Here is a 22380-nt window from a genome sequence, read left to right on the forward strand (position 1 = left end):
ATTAGACAGGAATCATTACCAGCACACAGCAAAGGGCCACACCTTTGAGAAACTCGCAGTTTACTGCCACAGCCACCTAACACCTGTGTTTCTAGGTTAGGAATCATCTCCCTATATGTGTGTGTGCGTGCGGCTGCGTGTGCGTTCATGTGTCAACACTTAAGTAACTCCTGCTGACTGGGCGGCATGTTTGTACTCCTCTGAAAAACGGTCTGTCAGACACACACAAAATCCTAGCTGTGGTTTCCTCCCGCCTGCTGTATCACCTAATGACTAGCTAGCAGCAGGAATGAACACGAGGCTTTGATCGCGGAGGCCATAGTGGCCCCGCTGTCTTTCCCACTATCTCCCCTTTCAAGGGTATGCAGATGTTAAAGGGGGCAACAGTGGCTCTCACAACGCTGCATGTGTGAGCAGCTCTCGCGCTTCAACACAGATGAAGGAAAGTTGGGGCTGAATGCAAACCGTGTTTCTGCGCGGAGCAATTAAAAGCTGCCGTTAGGAAAGCTGCAGCTCCATGGTGCCAAAAAAATATTAGTGTAGCGCTAACCCCCAAAATATTAGCAAAACTACTTACGTTTCCCATCAGCCTGAGTTGCTTTTTTATATTTAGCACCATTAGCTTTAGCTTACATGCTAAGCTAATATGGACATGCTGGGTATTATACATGTAAAATGTTTAAAAGCTGAAAGCACCATTGGGATTCATTCTGTATAGCATCCTCTTATTTCTTTTATTCCCGCTCCTTTCAGAGGACCTGTTGCCGTTTGGCTTCCCCAGCATTGACATGGGCCCCCAGCTGAAGGTGGTGGAGCGGACGAGGACGGCCACCATGCTGTGCGCAGCCAGCGGCATCCCAGACCCAGAGATCTCCTGGTTCAAAGACTTCCTGCCCGTGGACACCAGCACCAGCCAGGGCCGCATCAAACAGCTTCGATCAGGTGAGATTGATGCCTTTTAGTCCCATTATTTCATTTGCCAGCATCTAAACAAACAGCGCATCTAATGCTTGGGCTTTTATCAGGTAAATCCCCGCTGCTCTAAATTTGGTGATTATGATGTTTTTAATTATGATTGAGGGATTACACGTTGCTCTCTCAGTTTATCTACATCCTTTGGGGGTATAAAACCTTTTTAAAGCCAATTTCATAAAAACGGATAGCTGTGCCACCCTTAAGCCAAGGAAAACAAATGCTGTTTTATTAACATTTGGGAGAAAAGATTATGAAAAGATGTCGCTTTAAAGACAGAACGCTCTTTCCATTGTGAATCGTAAATGCCAAAAACACACAGCAGAATTCAAACCAAAAGAAGTGAAGCAATTCCACTTTGAAATAAACGCTTAATATAATAATCAATCCACCTCCGAACAACCATAATTCTCTTTTCTCAGATCTCAAAATCAATAGATGCAGGAATAGGAGTTTCTTCACCTTCCGCATTTAACTGATGCTCCTCTTATCCTGACCCGCCCAGCCTGAAACTGTGTGAAATGAATGTCTAGAAATGTGAAGGTAAAATCACTTGGCAATCGACTGAAAGAGATGAAGGGAGGGAGGAAAGTTCTTTATTTTATTCTTTATTTTTTTGGCCGTTAGAGAAAGAAGAAACTGTGTCTGCGCAGACAGATCGAGAGATAAATACAGAGGAATCACATCTTGAGCTTAAGACAGTTTGTTCATCTTTGTTTATGCTCTTCTGTACAGATGATACAGTGTCTCCTAGAGTAGGCAGGCACGCTTTTTCTGAGCCGTTCTCACTCAGCCATCCCCGGGGGGATTGAAAGTGATGGTGAGGCGAAACCATTTTGTTGTTGTTTCATCCATATTCTGTGTGCTCCTCCGTCCCGCCAGCTCTGATATCTCCACCGCTGTCAGCCAGTATCCCTCACCGATCACCAGTGGCCCCTGTCAACTTACGCGGCTGCGTCTCCATTTGCAGAATCTCCCATTATATTGCTAAAATAAATGTGCAGTATCATGCTTTAAGGCTGATGCTGAAGCAACAAACAGCAAGAAAATAACTGAGCATCCTCAACGGCTGGCGGCCCGTGTAGCACAAGTGAGAACAACATCATTTTTTATTACTGGGTAAAGCTAATTAGTTATAGTGCAGTCAAGGTAAGCTTAGACCGATTTAACATAATCCCCTGTTTGGATGCTTTGCTCAGTGTAGACAACACACTACAATAGTTAAGCAAGTGAGCTTAGAATTATGCCTATTGTTTGAAATTTAACTTTTTTATGGGCTTCAGGCCGAGGGCTAATTAACAAATCTGGCAAATGTAATTCTGTTTTGGGTTTCAACTTTGCGACAGGGTTGCTTGGGTGGAAACCTTCCCAAATGCAGTACAAGAGCAGGACAAATCCATCCATGACCAGCTCCCATGCATACGAGGAACTCCTTATTTTGGCCGGAAAACAAAGAACATTAGCCAAATATGATGGTGCTCCTTGGAAATAGCAACATGTTCAAATCATTGGAGGTAGTGAACAAGCCGCAGGACATGCTAATGTGTTCTGCTCAATTCAAGAGCAGCTCAACATATCCTTTAATCCATTCCTTACAGTTTTGCTCTTGTGTTTTTTTTTTTGCTCATTCGTATTCTTCACATGCAGCGCATCGCTCTTACTACAGCACAACGTGTGGAGAATGGTTGGGTATTACTTGCTGTTTGAAGGTACTCTAGGTACACTGTTTCTGTGGAGAGACCCTTTTTTAGCCCTAATCTTAACCCTAGAACACTAACATTATAATTAGTAACAGCATCACTAACACCGTATATTTCACCTGATATAATGTACCCGATAAAAAATACATTATATTGAAATAAAACAATACATGGTAAATTCAACTATAAAACATCTCATAAAACAAACAAAAAAAGGTGTCATGGGGCCCCTATAAAAAGGCTCTAAAATTTCCAAAAATGAAATGAATAGCTCATTGAAAAAACGAAATTGAAATTTGGTCTACCCGTTCCTGGGACATGTAAGACTTGTCCAGTAAAGGCACAGTCTTCCTGCATAACCGAGGAAGACATAGTAAAAAAATGCCACTTTTTGAGTGGGTAAAATTGATGAGCTGACTATGAAAATGTTTTTGACCAAATGAATTACCCCTACATGATATTTATTCATAAGAATTACATGCAGATTCCAAGACCGCTTAGCTAGCTTTAGTATCAAAGAATAAATATGTGTAGCTAGCGATTGCTGAAGTAAAACTACCTCAGGGGTCGCGTTAACCGAATATTTTCCGTCATTGACCGTTTTTTTAAAACTGTGACGGAAAAATCTGAAGGCCATCTGTCATTTTGACAGATTGCAATCGCACCCCCGACCACTTGGTGGCGAGTGACATAATTAGAACATGATGGGATTTTATGACCCTGTCAGTCAAAATGACAGACAACGAAAAAGTCTAGCGCAACCTCTGAGCTACATTTAGTTATGTTTTCTTTACTTGTTGACGTGCCAGATTTCACTAACGTCGGGTGAAAATCACCTGAATGCGTAGAAAAAACACTCCTACCTTCGATGACGTCAGTGAGCAGCCTAAAGGTACCCAAGGACTGACGCAAATCAGACAGCAGCAACACAACGAAAATCACGTGACAACTTAAGCATAATTTCCAATAACCTGCTGATGTGTAAAAGATGGACAGCTACCAGTCTGCAGTGTGGGGAGAGTGTGGTGTCATAGAAAGTTTTCCTGCTGCAGGGATGCAAGGGGAAACAATACAGTAGATATACTCCCAAAAAAACATCCAAAAACAAGAATAGGTTCCAAAGAAATCCCTTCAGAAACATCAGAGGCATGGCAAAGAAAGCACTGTAGTGATTGTTTCTCATTCTCTATCTATTATCAATGCTTGTGCCTTGAGGCAACAGAGAGTCTTCCTCAGTCATGCATCTTTAAACTAGCTTTTGATATTTCCTATTGATACAGAGCAACAGAAACCGTACTTATTCTTTAGACCTAAATTTGTGAATGTTATAATAGTTTCTCCTACTAAGTTTCACTTGGTCCTTTGTAGATTGTCACACAGACATGATGCAGATCCGCCGGTGCGGTATGCTCACACACATACAGTATCACATCGGTGAAACAGTCGCAAGACAAATGGCTCAGTGAGATCCACTGCAGCCTTTTATAGGATTCAAAATCACCAAAACCATCACAAACCCGGACAACAGAAAGCGCTGCATAATGATCTGAACGCTGCAGCGAAATGACTTGGAGGAAATCAATTACACCTGAGCTAGGCACAAAATAGCGGCGCAACGCGTTATAGATGAAGCGCTCCTTTAAGATGCGTTTAATGGAGGCTCCTTCCGAGCAGCGCCTCTGATTTAGAGGGCGCCTGCGTGGTCTCGTTGGATAATGGCCAGGAATCTGTTTTTTGGGGCACGATCATTGTTTTCTCTCTCCGTCTCGTCTTTTCTTTCTCTCCGTCGGGTCTTGGGTATACTTTTATGCACCGTACGGGTGAAGATGAAAAATGATACAGAGAATGTCTGCACTCGAGTCTCGCACAAGATGACTCTTAGCCATTTCACAGCCCATTAGTATCCGTCATCTGTGTGGGGGCTTTCTACTGCGGGTTACTGTCCATGGCTGTTGACGGTCATGAACACCGTGTTTACTGATCTCAAACCTGCACGTACGCGCTCCATTTGTTCCCCGGGGACAGAAACATATGTCGCGCTGTATAGCTGAACTCTTCCTGACATCTTTATACCTCGACAAGGTAGCCGTCTATTTTTCCAAGCCATCTGCTGCAGCAGTCTAGGTGTACGTGAGGAGAACCTTGACAATGTTTTCCGTCTTTCTGACATTTGCGTCTGAGATCTGTAGAGTTTACCTACGCACTTAACGGACTGTTAACAGATGGCATCCTGTACGGACGCAGAGGTTGACTGCTGGGTAATGGATGGACCTGTCTTACCTGAGAACTGTGATCTGATCAGAGGTAACAGTCACGGTTTAGGGTTTTCTCTGTTAACACACAAACACAAGAGCAGTTTCGTCAAATTTTAAGGCGGTATTCTATTTACTTTTCACAGGCAGTGCACAGATTTTATATTTGTTTTGAAGACGGATTCTCTGATCAGAACTGACCCAAAACGTTGCTTCTTTCATCATTAAATCCTGTTTCCACTGAGGTTATTTTTGGTCCTGTTTGCTTGTTCATTAGTCGGCGGGATGTCTCAAGCATGACTTCAATAAAATTTGGTAGGGCATTCGAGGTTGAGCAAGAGACATCCTTTAATAGAGCATGGCTTTCAGAAGATCTGGAAAGCAGTACAAGATGATGAATATATTTTTATATTTAGAATATTTTTTTTTTTTTATAATTTGAATTATCACATGATGGATGTCTACATTAAAGCAGACATATATAAAAAAGCAGCAGAAATAAAACAGGACCTGTAGGTTTTTGCACATTTTTGTTTGATTAATTATTTGCTAGTCGACTAGTTCTAAACCAATGTTAAAATCATTGCTTTTCGCTGTTTTGTTTTTTTCTCTTCAAATCCCAGGAAACTGCTTTGAAAATGAAACAACTGTTAGTTGGCAGAGTCCAGCCTCCAGTTCAATTAATCTCTCACCTCATGGGAGACTGGAGTCCTGGTGATCTGTTTGACCTACATGTTCCTCCGGAGCTATCGGGTTAGCGGTATCTGTTGTCATCTGATCAGCTGAGTCTCAGACCAGCAGACATAATACACCGTCCACGATTTCACAGCAGCTCAATTTACTTAAGTCACATCTCATTCCGAATCTGTCAGCATCCTCCAGACTGGCTAACAAACTGCTCTCCCTCTTCTTATCTCAGCGTTTACTTTCCTCCATGCAGCTCTTTGCTCTGCTTTTCTGCGCTGGCTTTCATGGTGCTGGTTCGTTGCCAGTCTTCTGTCTACTCTGTGTGTATATGTACTATATGTGCCTGCTGACCTTGCTGTATATATATATGTACATATATATACTGTGCGCCCGTCTTTCTCCGTGCGTAAATGAAGATTTCAATAGCCAATTTCAAATTTGTGCTGATGGTTAGCCATATGAGCTGCTTCCAGCTGTCAGATTAGTTCTTGTTTGCAGAGCTCCACCTGTCCTGTCCCACCTCTTCTCCGCTCAGTCTTCTCCTTCTGCCTCTACCATTTTCTGCAGCAGAGACTTTGATAATGGAGCAGATTATGCATTCCTTTTTATTTCCCAACTCTTCCCTGTACCACCGGGAAATGAGAGATGGAAAACAAGGGGGAAGACGGAGGCAACGTGCTGTTTTCCTTTCATGATAATTTGGAAGATGGAAGCAAATGAGTGTCAGCTTCGGCATGCAGTGCCTCTGCTCGCTACTGAACGCCTCCTCTCACTGTTACATTTCGGAAACCAGACAGTGTGGACATGTGTCATTGTCCAAAATGCACAGAAATTGTACGTGCCTAAGTACATGATGGAAAGGGACTTGTAAGTACATCCACACTCAGATATTAGGTTCCTTTTATTGAGAATTCCCCAGAGCCTATTCTGAATACATTACATTTCAAAGAGAAATACTGGATCTGCTATTTATCTGCTTTTTTTTTTTTTGACTGCCATGGTGAATAATTATTTGATAAATGATTAATTATTTGCTCAAAAATCTGCATTAATGTAGATTAAACTGTCCTACAGCTGTAGTCTGCGAGCTCTCCCATCTTTTGCCAAATATGGCTACTTCTGCCTGCACTGTACATCCAACAGCTTTAGAGAAATCCCTCTGTTACTCTAGCTGAGGATTCTTCTATTTTTAGGTCTATTTATGTGCAGATCTATCTTGACTACATGTACCACTTAAAAGTTTGGTCCATCTCAGTTAATCTCAAAAACAAAAACGTGTGAATTATAAATCTGTTTCTGGTGCACATGGAGAAAATAGCACCACTGTGCTATAATACTGCAATATTATAGAAGATGCTATTCTGCGTGCTGTTTTTTTTTTTATTTGAGTATTTTTACGTTTATGGTGTTACTACTCGAGGTTGTGTTCACCCGCCGTGTTTATGCGAAAGAGCATACTATCTTCTGTTTTTTCTTATATCCCTCTACATCTCTTACGAGCCAGATGCCTTTTTTTCAGTCTCACAGAAGATTTGATAGAAAACATAGTACTTTTTTATGAGGCTTAAACCTGCCCTTTGTGTGTGTGTGTGTATGCCTGTTTATCTACACACTTGTTCGCATGCGTCTCTCCCTCTCATAATGTGTGTGTGTGTGTGTGTGTGTGCTGTGCAGTGCAGCAGAGAGTAATGCGCGGTATTGTGCTTCCACCTCAGGCTCCATGTCAAAGTCAGTTTCAGATGAGAAGAATGTGACAGAGCAAACTGAAAGAGCAAAAAAATAAATAAATAAATAAAAAAAAAACTCTGCGAGTAACTCAAAAGGCCGATAGAAAAAAAAACAAAAACAATAATAACAGCGGCAAGAATAGCACCCTGTGAAACAAAAGATACAAAAGCACACCTGACGAGTTTTGTGTGTAATTATAGCACATTTAGGGAGACACTGTTTATCGCGGTAGGTTCGGGGTAGGAGGATGAAAACCGAGGAAGTAAAGGAGCTGAAGAGCATCGCTGGGTCGTTGCCGTGGGGTAAAGCTGTGTAGCTGCTGCCAGTTAGCTGCCAAGATAGAAACAGGCTTCCGTCATGGCAGCAGTGCGCCTGCTGCAGGAGAGGAATCACTAGCTGGTACAGAGGTATACAACTAAAGGCCCTTTAAGTGTCATCTAAGTTTATAAAAAGTCCTTTTGTGACTTGTTTTTGACTTGCAAACTTTTTGGAAGGGATTTCTGAATTTTAATGCGTTGCTGTTTCTTTTGACGTCTCGGGAGGAGGAGGAGGTGGAAGAGGAGGAGGAGGAGGGGAGATGTGGGTGTGTAGAGGAAAAAGCGCTCAGTTCCTTTACAACTTCTGGTATATGAGAGCGCGGCCCATTCAGTCAGAGCCTCACAGAAATAACAACGAGCCGGCTTTATTGGATGTTGAAGCAATAGGCGAGCAGATACCCCAGGGTCAAGCCATAACAGAAACAGAGGAGCAGACGAGATCTCCAACGATGAAAAAGATGCAAAGGGAGGCCCCCCCGGCAGCGGGAACATTTGCACTAAACTCAACCGAACATCTTTTTCTCTGTTGCAGGAGCGCTGCAGATCGAGAACAGCGAGGAAACAGACCAAGGGAAGTACGAGTGCGTGGCCACCAACTCTCAAGGCGTGCGCTACTCCTCTCCCGCAAATCTATACGTGAGAGGTAGGACCTGATCACAGAACGAAACGCGCACAAAGAAAACAAACGCACAGAAATCACTACTGTTAAGGTGCTGCTGGCATTCTGAACAAAGCTACCTCTTCTCCATTACTGTGCTCTTAAACGAGAATTACTAACCCATTCATTGTCTACAATATATGTCGACCCTCTTGTTTGGTATTTCTCACTACCACCTTTAACGAGTCCACCTTAAACCCTGGTGCGAGCTCATGTCGCCAAAGCGAGCGTAGAGTTGGGAACGCACCTCGGTTTAACTGCATGGAAACATCACTGATCCGTCTGCTAAAGTGGCTTCTGTACTAGAGGCAGATTGAAAGGAAAAATAATTTGATTGAGGATTGGAATGAAATTTAAGACTTTAGAGTGTTTACTTTAATGAGCACCCACATGATCCCAGATTAATTTCCAGCCTCTGTCTGTGGGTGCTGGTTTATCACTGGCTTATGGCTCAAAGACCACATCCAATGTTCACATTTACAAGTTCTACTTTCTATGTTGCGTGGGATATCAGAAAAGTGTGTGTGCAGTGTGTGTGTGTGTGTGTGTGTTTGATTGTGAGTGTGTGTTTGATTGTGTGTGTGTGCGCGTGGTGCGGTGAACGAGTGGCTCTGCGCTGGCCGTTTTTATTCTCTCTGTGTTTCCCCGTTCTCTCTCTCCCCCCTCACGTCATTGTGTTCTGCATCAACCCCCTTCCATCCCTCAGAGCTTCGAGAAGGTTGGTGCGCTCTTTCTTTTCTTTTGTTACTCCTTTGTTTCAGAAAGCTTCACTTATTGAAACAGAGGGAAACAAAAAAAAAATAATAATAATAAAGGTCACCGGAATAGATTTGAAGTGAAATGATTAAAATCCTGTATCCAAAGTGAGGAGAGTGCAGCTGCTACGTTGATGAAGTGGTCTGCCTACGCAGCAGAGTGCATTGACTGCATTGTGAGGCCTTGTGTGCAGAACCCTTGGTATTGCCTTCACTCCCCGATCAATGTTTTCTGCATGGTATGATCTTGTTGTCATGGAGACCCAAGAATTGGAAGATTAAAAAGAGGCAATGTTTGCATGGAAGGAGTGAGAGAGAAAGAGAAAGGAGCACCGCTTGCATGTCTGTTGACTGACGGACTGACACGAGAGCATGGCACAGTGTGTGTTCACGCCTATTGATATGCTCGGATCGTGATATTATTGAACTTGCTGTCTTGTCACGTCTTGCTACTATTTCTTCTTCTTTCTTTTTTTTTCTCCTTCTTGTAGCATCTTGTTTACCATTGTGTCCCCCCCCCCCCCCCCCACTCCCATGTCATCACATCTGCCCCAGTTCTGCACTTGTTGCACTGAGTGGACGTCTTGCACTCGCTGTCGCGCTTGTACGTGCCCCTTTGTGCGGAAGTTAAATGTTTGGTTTGGTCAGAGAAGCGTCACGTGTTGGGCTGAATTCATCACATCAACTCAAGATGAATAGTCATACCCCTGCTGATGGACGTTGACATCTTCTTATGTACCACGCTTAAGTAAAATTGTACTTTACCAGACTGCTATAATTCAGAGGGTAAGGTAGTTTTTATACATGTAATATTATTTTAAAGCATATCATCTGTTTGCACAGTATGATATCTTCTTATGGGAGACACTACATAACATTATAAAGTAATACTTAAAAGGAAATTAAATCAAATCAAAGGAAATTAAATACCTATATGTTTCAATTTGGATTTAAAATCATTTTATAGCTAGATATTTTAGCCTTCGCTTTGAAATGTTTATATTTTTTGTTTTACTTTACTTTTTTATTTATTTAATCCTTTATTTATGAGTTGTTGCGTTTTAATCTTTCTATTTAAATATGATAATATGATAAAGGAATTAAAGATCATTTAAATTTCCCTTTTCTGCTATATTAATTTTGAGACTTTAGAAGATTATTTCTAGACTATAAGAATTCACCACTAAACTCATGGCCAGGTCAGTGAGCTACATACCAACACCCTGGCTGTGAACAGCTCTGACTGCGATCGCTTCCTGTAACCGTTGCATGGGACTAACATAAATCTAATATTTCCATCTCTGTTTTCACATGTTTTTCCACCATTTTCCACATTGTGTTCTGCATCAACCCCCCTCCATCCCTTAGAGCGTCATGAAGGTTGGTTCGCTCCTTCTTTTCTTTTGTTATTCCTTTGTTTCAGAAAGCTTCACTTATTGACAGAGGGAAACAAAAAACAAAATAATAATAAAGGTCACTGGAATAGATTTGAAGTGAAATGAAACACCTATATGTTTCAATTTGGATTTAAAATAATTTTATAGCTAGATGTTTTAGCCTTCGCTTTGAAATGTTTATATTTTTGGTTTTACTTCATATCGTTTTATTTTAAATAGACTTTTTTTTATTTATTTAATCCTTTATTTATGAGTTGTTGCATTTTAATCTTTCTATTTACATATGATAATATGATAAAGGAATTAAAGATCATTTAAATTTCAAATTAGCCACACTCTTGACCATCTACGGATGACGTAATCATCCCCTTTACTGCTATATTAATTGTGAGACTTTAAAAACAGGACTATGTGTGACTGACGAAAGAAACAGAAGATTATTTCTAGACTATAAGAATTCGCCACTAAACTCATGGCCAGGTCAGTGAGCTACATACCAACACCCTGACTATGAGCAGCTCTGACTGCGGTCACTTCCTGTAACTGTTGCATGGGACTAACATAAATCTAATATTTCCATCTCTGTTTTCACATGTTTTTCCACCATTTGAGTTTCAACGGGAGCCCTTTTCATGGTGTCCTCTTGTTGCTTCCAAAGAAGTACATCCATTTGATACAGTTGAAAAATTAGCATTTAGTGAAATGCTGCAAAAAAAAAGGATTGAATTGCTAGAATTTTTGTTCGTGATCGTAAGTGCGGGTTTTGTATGATAATGTTTCTAGGCATGTTCAGTGAAATGGTTAAAAGCCTTGTATTCATAAAGCGCTTTTCTAACCACTGGTACGCATAGCGCATTGCAGTCACAATGTCACATTTACCGACTTGTGAACACATGACACATTCACGCAATTCGTGGCAACAGCCATCCTCAATGGCCTGAATACATTTTTTCACATCATCTACATTCATGCTGATGTTACACCATCAGTGTATCTTCAGGTGTAACACGCCAAATCAACTGTGGTGCAGTCTGCGTCTTACTTCACAACGCTATTTCACTATTCATAACAACCCTGACACGCCTCTGTTCACTGAAAGTAGAAATGAATCACATCCATTCTCATTTTTTTTTAGATATGGAGGGGATATGAAAGACTCCCTCTAATTGCAGGGGTTAATGAAAGCCGCGTCCTTGAGACAGACAGGATGGAGCTGAGTAAATGTCAGCCGTATAGCGTCGCTGAGATACAGCGTTAATCCTCGTGGCTGTGCCAAGGTCTCCCCAGCCTGTAGCCTCCAGACTCCCCGCAGAGGACAGGACTAATGATAGCTCCGCTAATAAAGATTGAAGCTCCTGGCTCTTAAAAAACTGTATGGAAAATGGAGGGGAATGGCGCGGCCCGGCTCCATTAACATTTAAGCTAGAGGCTCTGTGAGCGTGTGAAGGATTATCCCTTGTTATGCGCTCACTTTATTGTAAAGCACTCACCTAGTGTGCGTCTCCAGATTCTTCAGTCTTTTGTCCGACTGGTATCTTTAGAAATCCTCCGCTGCTGAGTCCATGTTTCAGATTAGTCGGTGATCATCTTGAGTCTTCACCTTCATCCTGTCGTTATTCATGTGACTAAATGAATCCATGTGCTTAATTACTTTTCTTTTCTTTTAAATAAATAACGGTAAATGAAACTGAAACATTTGTCATTGCACCTGCAGTGTCTGTCCCATGCATGGAGCTGTCATGATGCAGTCTGTCCGTCTGTCTGTCCGTCCAGCATGCTCAGACGAGGAGATGCCTGCTCAATCATGTCCGTTTTCTAACAGATCTACCTGTTTTTTTTTTTTGTTGTTTTTTTTGTCTCTTTGTCTCTTTCTTGTCTTCAACTTCTGTATCCAATTCTGGGTATCTTTTTTGGGTTGTCTTTAAAAAATTCATTTCAAGTGCTTGATGTGTTGTTCATGAAATGATGGCGACAGCACGGCACCGGATCATTTTTAATTTGTTGAAATCATGCAAAGATGTTAACTTCTATCCAACTGTCTCTAGATTCTTTGAGTAGGGGGGATGTGGCCCGAGAAGATTCCAAGTAATGATGTTACTCATTAAGGAGTGGAGGTTTTTGCAGCAAATTTACCAGTATTTACTTATTTGATTTTACATTATTTTCATATAATATAGATATATATATTTATATATATTTGTAATCCAGCTGGATTTCCCTGCCATTAACTTAATTTTGCTGCTCCAGGGTTTAATCTTGAATTTCTAGTCTTATTGAATTGTCTACTTTTAGGACATTTGTTGTTTTCACATATACGCTTCCTGCTAGTGTTGAGTTTAGTTTTTTTTTTCTTCAATGTTTCTGCTCTTTGTTTGCCTTCCCTTTCATTCTCTCCTTTCATCCGGAGAATGTTTGTCCGTGACTCTCTCTGTCTCTTTCTGTTTCCTGTGTTGTGACCCTCGGGTATCCTCTTCTTCTTCTGCTCTCTTCCTTCAACATCCGATCTCTGACAATCTTCTTTTTCTTTCTTTATTTTCTGTTTATTTATATATTTCCCTTACTTTTGAAGCACCTACTTTCTGAATGGGCCTGACTCTGGTATATAGCCGTGTTTTTAAATAGATCCATGTGTTTTCTTCTTCCTCGCTCCTCTTTTCTTCCCCCTTCTCCCCCCTTCCCCTGCGACCCTCTTCTAATCCTCTCTTTATCTCCACTCCCCCCTGTCTTTGCCCCGTCCTCCTCCCTCCCTCTTTTTCTCTTCTTCTTCTGCATTCTGTCTGCACCCTGATGTGTAGGAGCGACAGACACATGTACATAAGTTTGTTAACTTATAAACATGCACATACTACCTCACATATCTCTCTTTTTTGCTCGCACTCGTTCTCTCCCGTTCTGCCTCTCTCATGCTGTCTTGGTGTTCTTTACTTAATGTGTCCAATGATCACTCTGTAATTGCCACGACACCTTTTTAGAACCCTCGATCCACTCCTGTCCACATTTCCAATTCATTTGACTACACACTGTATCAGTTCTGAATCCTATGTATTGTACAGTATCTTGTTGTACAATGTGGCTGTCCTTTGCTACATTGCCTTTCATTGTCTGGAAGAGAAGCAGAGCTGCCTCTCTCTCTCTCTCTCTCTCTCTCTCTCTCTCTCTCTCTCTCTCTCTCTCTCTCTCTTTCTCTCTCTTTCTTGCTTCCTCTCTCTCTCTCTCTCTTTCTCTCTGTCTCTGCCTTTCTCTCCCTCTACCTGTCTCTCCAGTGCCTCCGCTCTCGTCTCGCTTCTCTCTGTCTCCTCCTCAGTCTTCAGTTCTCCGTTCTCTTCTTTGTGTTTTTTTTCCGCCATCTTATCCCTCTTGAGTCGCCCAGGCATGCAAGTGACCTATGAGTTCAGTCTCTCGATGCATCTCTTCCTAATTCGTAGTCAACCAAGCTCTGACAGATGCAGTATTGGATATAACTTGCCACTTTGCTTGTTCTTTTCATGGGGACACAAATAGCAGGCAGGGCCTATTGATCGGCCCCCATGTTGCATACACCGTCTCCATACAGAGCCCATCTACTGCACAAACACCTCAAGGCACGGAAAGCTCAATGAATGAAGTAAAGTTTCTTTCCGAGGTTTCTGGTAAAGTTTAGCAGGCTTATTCATCGCATAGAGGGGGGGTGGGCATCGTAATAATACAACTGTAGACAAAGAAAGTTGTATTTTTCTGGTTAAACTTATCACCGATCACAAGAGAAACTGACTATAGGTATCATGTCCTGGTTGAAATGGTACTCAAGAGTTTGTCACTATATTATTTTGAGTAGGCAGCTCACTCTGAATGGTTGAGCTCAGATTTGTGTCTTTCTGTTGAACCATCAGTACCATAAAGTAATTGGGGCTAAACTTGATATATCCCTTTGTAATTTTCTGTAAAAACCCTGAAGTTCATTCTCCCCCTTCCTGTTACCTCTCCTCTCTCTTCTTCTTCTTCCTTTTTATCTTTCTCACTTTTCTCTCTTCTCAACCTCTATCTCGCTCTCTGCCTCGCTCTATCTCTCTCATCCTCTCCCCCCTCCTCCTCCTCCTTTCTCTCCACCTTTCTTCTCCTCAATCCCCACCTCCCCACTTTTCTCCTCCCTCACCTCACCCCTCGACCCCTATGCCGCCCCCCCTCCCGCCCCCCTCCTTCCTTTCTGCCCCAACTCTCCTCCTTTCCCAGTGCGCCGCGTGCCCCCTCGTTTCTCCATCCTCCCCTCAAACCACGAGATCATGCCGGGAGGGAGCGTCAACATCACCTGCGTGGCCGTGGGTTCGCCCATGCCTTACGTGAAGTGGATGCTGGGAAGCGAGGACCTGACCCCCGAGGATGAAATGCCGATCGGACGGAACGTGCTGGAGCTCAACAGCGTCCGGGAGTCTGCAAACTACACCTGCGTGGCCATGAGTAGCCTGGGTATCATCGAGGCCACCGCTCAGGTCTTAGTCAAGAGTAAGAGACCCAGATGTCTTTACCTAGTTTTTATTTTATTTTAGCATCTGGAAAAGGGCCGCACATTTCCTGGATGCCAATGTTACATTTGATTTCTGTCAAGCAAATTTGTTTTCCACTTTAAATGCTTAACATTTAATGTGTGGCAGTTTGAAGGCCATTTAATATAAAAATATATAATTTGACCTCATACAGAAACATCTGGCAAATAAATCTGTTGCATTTTAAATTGATTGGTGACATTATGTTGCACTAGCAAGCACAAAATGTACAGCAGGTAAAACAAATTGCAGTATATTGCCTATTGAGATGGTACAAACAGTGGTACAGAATGAACAGTGATGGTAGGAATTAAATAAATAATATGCCGTGTAAATAGAAACAAATCGATTAGAAACATAATTCAGTTTATTTACTGCTTCCCCAGCTCTACCGAAGCCTCCCGGCACACCCATCGTCACGGAGACCACCGCCACCAGCGTGACCATCACCTGGGACTCGGGCAACCCCGACCCCGTCTCCTACTACATCATTCAGTACCGAGCCAAAGGGCCGGACAGCAAGTACGAGACGGTGGACAGCATCACCACGACCCGCTACAGCATCGGGGGGCTGTACCCCAACACTGAGTATGAAATCCGAGTGTCAGCCTTTAATAGCATCGGCCAGGGGCCCCCGTCTACTCGCGTGGAGGCTCGTACTGGAGAGCAGGCCCCTGCCAGCCCGCCCAGAAACGTCCAGGCCCACATGATTTCTGACCAAAACACTGTGTTGGTCCGCTGGGAGGAACCAGAGGAACCAAACGGACAGGTGAGGATTGAGACTGCTCTTTTATTAACAGAAAGCATCAACGTAAGTTCATAATGACACTGAGGTGTCAAAGGTGCACACTTTTAAATATGTAAAACAGAATAAGACCTCCACATAGACTACAGACAGAGGTTAAAAAGGTAAAGACTTAATCAAATCTTCCACTGGGAGCTTTATTCCAGTGTGCAGGTTCATGTCCTTTGCAAGGATTGTGTCTTGCTAGAGATTTCTGCCGTGTAACTCCCTCGCTGCTTTGCCCACTCTCTAAAGAAAGAAAGGGTAATTGGACTGTCCGCTCTAAGTTGAGAGCGCTCCCTCTTGAGGCCTATTTCCTTTTCCAAGCCTGCCGAACTGTGCAGTGGCTCCGTGAAAGTGCAAGACTGAATTGAGTGCATATGGGGATTATAGATATTAAAGAGTAATAACAAGAGAGGTGGGAGAGCTGGAGGGTTGGGGCAGTGGCATGGCAGAGGGATTACATCTGCTCTGAACTACCCAAAACCAAATCCCACAGGGAGAGGTGTAGTGATTACATCTTAAATACTACAATCAGATAAAAGACTGCCACAACTTGCACTGAAGCATTTTTTTGTCAACTTTAAAGCGAGCTTTGTTCCATCGGGGTCAAATGCTAAATAGCTCTTGATGACACTGACCTTTGAGGAACATTAAACCAACACGTCTACTTGACCATCTGGACTGAAGTAAAGTAATAATTCATAGATGATGACCTTGGTTGTCATAAATTCTTGTCGTGTTAAAAAATGGTATTATGGATTACCATGGCTGCGGGACAGTGGGATTAGGTGGAAGACCACATAATACAGTCCAGTCCCTGACGACCTTAAAATCCATTTCCAAACTAGAAAACTCAACCACGGTCTTTATCCAGTGACCTATCTCTCACTGCCTCATTCATTTGTAGGTGAAAGGCTATCGCGTGTACTACACCATGGACCCGTCCCGGCCTATGAACGAGTGGCAGATCCACAATGTCCAGGACAGTGTGATCACCACCATTCAGAACCTCATAACCTCAGAGACCTACACCATCCAAGTCCTCGCCTTCACCTCTGTGGGGGACGGACCCTTCTCGGACCCCGTCCATGTTAAAGTCCAGCGTGGAGGTACGTGCGTGAGCGTGCATCAGCATAATCGCTGGCAGATGTTTGTGCCGCAGGACTAAAATTATGCCGGTGCATAGATAACACCTAAGCAGTCATCTTTATTTATGCATGTGTAGGTGGTTGTTTTTCAGCTGTGCATGTACAGCGGAGCACAAATGAGTGTGCAATTATTTGTGTTCGTGTGCATGTATACAAACTGCTCGGCATCTTATTTGAGTGGCTTATGTAAAGTTTGAGTAGCAATCCGCGGAGAAGCCTTGACCTGTCAGAAAGTACGGCTTTCTTCAAAACGAATAAACCGTCTGGGAAAGAAATGTGGAGATTTGCGAAAAGGAAACGGGGGATTAACAGCCCAAAACGTCCCTCGTACCTCAGAGCTGATCGTGCCGCTGTGACAGCTGCTGTGAGGCGTCTGGTTTTATACGATGGGAGGTACAAAGAGATGACTGCTTAAAACCTGTGACGGCATTACTGGTTTAAATTTCTGTCTAGCTCCATCTACAGCTGCACCGTTAAAGACTCTAGAAAGTCAAACATTTTCCAACCCATGAAGGGATGAGAATATAAACTCACCGGCTACTTCATTAGGTACGCTAGAGAAAACTAATGCTTTCTAATATTACAGCCCTGCACTAAGTCCCTCTTCATGAATGTTATAATGTTCAGCTTATGTTGAAACAGCGTTAGAAAAATGGTGATTCAACTGTGTGATCATTACGGAGAATGTAGTTTGTAGTGCTGTTAAACTGGATTGAATTAAACTCTGAAGTGTTTCTGTTATTTAGCCTGGCCCACTGACTAAAATGAGGTTGGCAAAATAATAGAAACGTGTTGATTCAAAACAATACAATTCAGTAGTACTACAAACCACTATGTGGCCTCCTGAATGAAAGCATAGGTCAGGGTTCAACATTTCCATCAGTTATTTTAAACAAATGCTGAATACCATAACCCTCATGAAGCTATTATTTAGTGCCAGACTGTTTTATTAGGATGCATTCATTTTCATTAGTATACCTAATGAAGGGGCCGGTGAGCGTATTTAAGAATGCAAGTTATATGCAAAGAGCTAGAAGTGTCCATTGTAATCATTATCTACATAGATTTTATTATAAAGCACCTGAAAAAAATAAGTTGTATCAAATGTGATTATTTTTTAAACCTTGCTCTGAACTGAAATATTTCCTAATATAATATTCTTAATATTTCTTGATCTAACTTAATCATGACAGTAATCAATTATTTCTTATTTATGAATTATGTTTCTAATTTCTTATTTCGAAATCTGCACTGCGTGGTGTCAGATTTGATTGGCGGAAGCATTCCTCAGCAGCACAACTCCAGTAATGCACATTATTTCTACCGATCAGCCACAACATTATGACCACTGACAGGAGAAATAAATAACATTGACCATCTTGTAACGATGCAGTGTTCTGCTGGGAAACTTTTGGACCTGGCATTCACGTGGATGTTACTTAGACATGTAGCACCCACCTAGACCAGACCAGGCACCCCCACCCCATAGCAATGACACTCCTTGATGGCAGCAGCCATCCCCAGCAGGATGCAGCCTGACACAGGCAAACACACAAAAACGGTTTAGGAACAACTCAGAAAAACATGAAAAACAGTTGACCTGGCCTCCAAATTCACTAGATCCCAAACCGATCAAGTATCTGTGGGATGATCCACAGAGGCCCCTCCCATCAACCCATAGGACCCAAAGGCCCCCACTAACAACATTCTGTTGCCAGACACCACAGGACACCCTCAGAAGGCCCATGTCCATTCTCTGATGAGTCACAACTGTTTTGGAGGCACAAGGGAGACCTACACAATATTAGGAAGGTGGTCATAATGTAATGTCTGATCGGTGTACGTAACCCTTTGTATATAGTATAAAGAAATGGTAAATTTAGCATAAGGCTTTCTTGTAGTCGCATATGTGTGTTGCATGGGTTGATTTAATGTGTTCAAAAGACAACACAAAGGTATTATTGGTTTATGTAGGGTCCTGACTGGCTGTGTTTTCCCCTTCAGTTCCAGGCCAACCAGGCAAATTTAAAGTTGGTAAGGTGACAGACACCAGCATAGAGCTGACCTGGGAACCCTCCTACACCAAGGAGAAAATTGTCAACTATGAGCTGCTCTACAAACCTGTCAAGTTTGGCAGTTTGGTAAGACCTCTTACTCTCTCTTTATAAATCTACCTTCTGAGTGGATGAATTAACAAGAAGGAGGCAGAGGGAGCAGAGACAAAGGAAGAAGTTTCAAAGATTAACCCCCGGTATCCAGTGCCACTGTGCCTTGTGGTGACAGTCTCATATTTTTCTCTCTCCACCTCCTCTGTCCGTCTGCCTCTCCTCCTTTATTTCCTGTCTCACAGGAGAAGCTGACCTTCGGGCCGAGGAATTCTTACACTGTGGAGGGTCTGAAAGCGAACACAGAGTACTCCTTCTCCCTGGCCGCCATCTCGAACAAAGGCATCGGAGCTTTCACTAATGAACTGGTGCAGAGGACGTCACAAGCCAGTACGTCTCAGTCCGGCCGGGCTCACATTCTGTACCTTCACACAAATATTTTAATTGCGTTGTATTTCGCTCTTGTGCAGAAAATGCCATGCATATTCTTTGTCCTCTAACACACACACATACACACAGCTCGAAGCGGTAAATGGTCCTCAGCTTCTGACCCGGTAAAACCTGGGAACCATCTCTGCGTCTCTCTCTCTCCGTGTCTCGTTTATCAACCCATCTTTCCACCCATCCATCCACCCCCCCACCCATCCACCCATCTATCCATCTACATTTGACTGTGCCTTTCTTCCTCCGCTCGGCCTCTCTCTTTCTTACACAGCCAAAACATCATGACAGATGGAGATGGAGCACCGATTAATGTTTCACTCCTCCTTTTCTGCGCCCTCCTTTCACTTTTTTTTTCCCACTCTATCAGTGTCTAATGTCTTTGAAAGGGTGAAACTGTCTGCCACTTATTGGCTAGCAGCCAGTGGTGGGGAGCATTAAAGCGATGGTGGTTTTCCTGCTATGTTGACAGGTAAGTGCCGGCCAGTCTGTATATCTATCCACAAGGAACTCGGATTCTCTCCCTTGTATCCATTTCTCTCTATTTCTTCTGCACAATCACAGATAAGAGTTTAATAAGTACCACTACTATTTTGCCCTGACATTTTAAGTCATTCATACCTGCTACTGAGAAGAAAAAGCAGGAGAAAGTGGTACAAGGAAAAGAATTATTAAAGTTGCAGTCATGAAAAAGTCCTGCGGTTTGTGGCGCCGAGATGTTTCAGTGGTAAGTTTTTGTGTTTACCGTCACTTAGCAGATGTGCTTTAAAGCGGGTGTCCTTTCACTCTTTAGCTCCCAAAAGATAGCGAGGCCAAGGTGGGACACCGGTGGAGTTGGCAAAAAAGGGGGTCGGGGGTTGCGTTCAGGGAAAGGAAGGAAGGTGCCAGATAAGCAGACTGTTTCATGCAGCAGAATTCATTTCCCAGAGAGGTTGCGTGCGCTTTGTTATCGCCAAGCTTTGGTGCACATCTAGATTGTCCCCCGAGGCCAGCAGAACAGTGGCTGTATGATTGAGTGGATAGATACTTGAACCTGTCAGCTATGACTATTACACTCCCAACACATACACACGAGCCAGAACACCTCAGCCACGCTCGCCTTCGTGAGTGTGTGTTCCTTAGATGACATTATACTGCTGGTTTGATATCCGCGGTGGTGAAGGTGTGTCCGTTTCGTGTTGGTTACAGTAAGTATCCAGTCCTACTTCTGATTCAAGTCTTGTCTGCAATCCATCATCCCAGCCTGACTTTTGATATCCGTCTGAGTGCCTTTCTTTCCTGGTATCCGTGCTCCTGTTGTTTTTTTTTCTTCTTATACCTGCCTCTTAAATCCTTTTGGCACTGTGCAAGATCTGTTTTAGTTTGTTTTATCTTCCCCGCTGTGAAGCCTAAGACCTTGCTCTAGTCAGCAGAGGAAAGTCTCACACCACTCTATTATCCTGAGGACTCAAGGATTAGGCCACCTCGAGGGCTGGCGTTGTGAAATGTATACATGTCTGTGCTGCTGTGTCATGAGCCGTGCGCCCCTCCTGTAGAAGGAAAAACAGACCTTATCTGTTTTTCATTCATAAATCTGGATCCTTTTCTGCCACCAGCTACAGCCAGTGGATAAAATATAATCATTGGCTATCGGATGCACATTCTCCTTGGGTATAATTAAGTTGTCCACTCAGGGTCGATACTCTTGTCTCTGGTTTATTTCATTAGGCTCTAAGCCCAACAATTTGCTTTTACATTATGTGGTTCAGCCCTTTATGTTTGTCCCAGTGCTTTCTCTTTCACTCCAGTTTACCTTAATTTTCTTATTGTTTCCTTTTTTTATCCTTATCCCCCATCCTTTTGCTTGTATTTATTTTCCCCTCTCTTGCTTTTTCGATCCTGTTCTCTCGGGTCTCTCCTAAACTCTTTGCCAATTGCCCTCCTTGCCCCTTGTCCGATCAGAGCCCTCAGCTGCACCAGAGGGTGTGTCCTGCGAGAGTGCCAGCTCCACCTCGCTGAGAGTAAGTTGGAGGCCTCCTCCAGTGGAGGGCCAGAATGGAGAGCTGGCAGGTTATGAGCTGAGATACCAGAGGGTTTCTGGGGCAGGAGGCGGAGGTCAGGGCCCGGAGGTGAAAGAGCGTCCGATCCCGGCCCAGCGGGGGCAGACAGTGGTAGAGGGGCTGGAGAAATGGAGCTGGTACAACGTCACCATGGCAGCCTCCACTGCAGAGGGGACTGGACCGAGCAGCCCGGCTGTGCTTTGCAGAACAGACGAGGATGGTAAGACTGAGAGGCATAGATCAGACCTAAACGGTATCGATTGTTCAGTTGATTATTTACTGACTAGACATTTGGTCACTTAATTAATTCTGCTTTTTGTGTGTGTGTGTGTGTGTGTGTGTGTGTGTGTGTGTGTGTGTGTGTGTGTGTGTGTGTGTGTGTGTGTGTGTGCTAAGTTCCCAGTGCAGCCCCTCGTCAGGTGGACGTCCAGCCACTCAACTCCTCGGCACTTCGAGTCACGTGGCGCGCGGTGTTGCCACGGTTACGGCAAGGCCAAATCCGCGGCTACCAGGTGCATTTCAGCCGCGCAGAGAGCGGCGAATCACGCAACCTTCCCCGCATCAAAGACCTCTTATTGGATGAGTCTCAGGTGACGTCACAGCTCAGTATTTAAATGATTAATTGCTGTTAATTTATTATGTCTTTAAACATCCGCACTTTCCTCTTTGGTCCTTTGACTCACTTCTTTTCTCATTTGTCTCCTGCCTGCCCGCGGGGGTGTGTCTCGTCTGTGGGATAAGATGGAGGAGGATGACTCGACTCAGTATGTGAGTGCAGACTACCCATCCTCTTTTCATTATAAATGAACTCACTATTAATAAATGCAGCTCAATGCAGCCAATACATTACAATCCTCAATGAGTCTGACCACCA

General features: G+C 43.3%; 1 protein-coding gene across 1 annotated transcript in view; it reads left to right on the forward strand.

Annotated features, from left to right (window-relative positions):
• The window catches only part of ptprsb (protein tyrosine phosphatase receptor type Sb), a 51077-nt gene that overhangs the window by 11541 nt on the left and 17156 nt on the right, over nt 1–22380 (forward strand). Inside the window, exons 4-13 of the mRNA XM_084546249.1 lie at nt 754–942; nt 8189–8299; nt 14676–14945; nt 15373–15755; nt 16681–16882; nt 18926–19062; nt 19272–19416; nt 21409–21726; nt 21903–22096; nt 22248–22274. Of these exons, the coding sequence (XP_084402375.1) occupies nt 754–942; nt 8189–8299; nt 14676–14945; nt 15373–15755; nt 16681–16882; nt 18926–19062; nt 19272–19416; nt 21409–21726; nt 21903–22096; nt 22248–22274 (1976 nt within the window). The remainder of the gene's footprint in view (nt 1–753; nt 943–8188; nt 8300–14675; nt 14946–15372; nt 15756–16680; nt 16883–18925; nt 19063–19271; nt 19417–21408; nt 21727–21902; nt 22097–22247; nt 22275–22380) is intronic.

This window comes from Chelon labrosus (genome assembly GCF_963514085.1).
Source record: "Chelon labrosus genome assembly, chromosome: 6".
In the NCBI taxonomy this organism is placed as follows: Eukaryota; Metazoa; Chordata; class Actinopteri; order Mugiliformes; family Mugilidae; genus Chelon; species Chelon labrosus.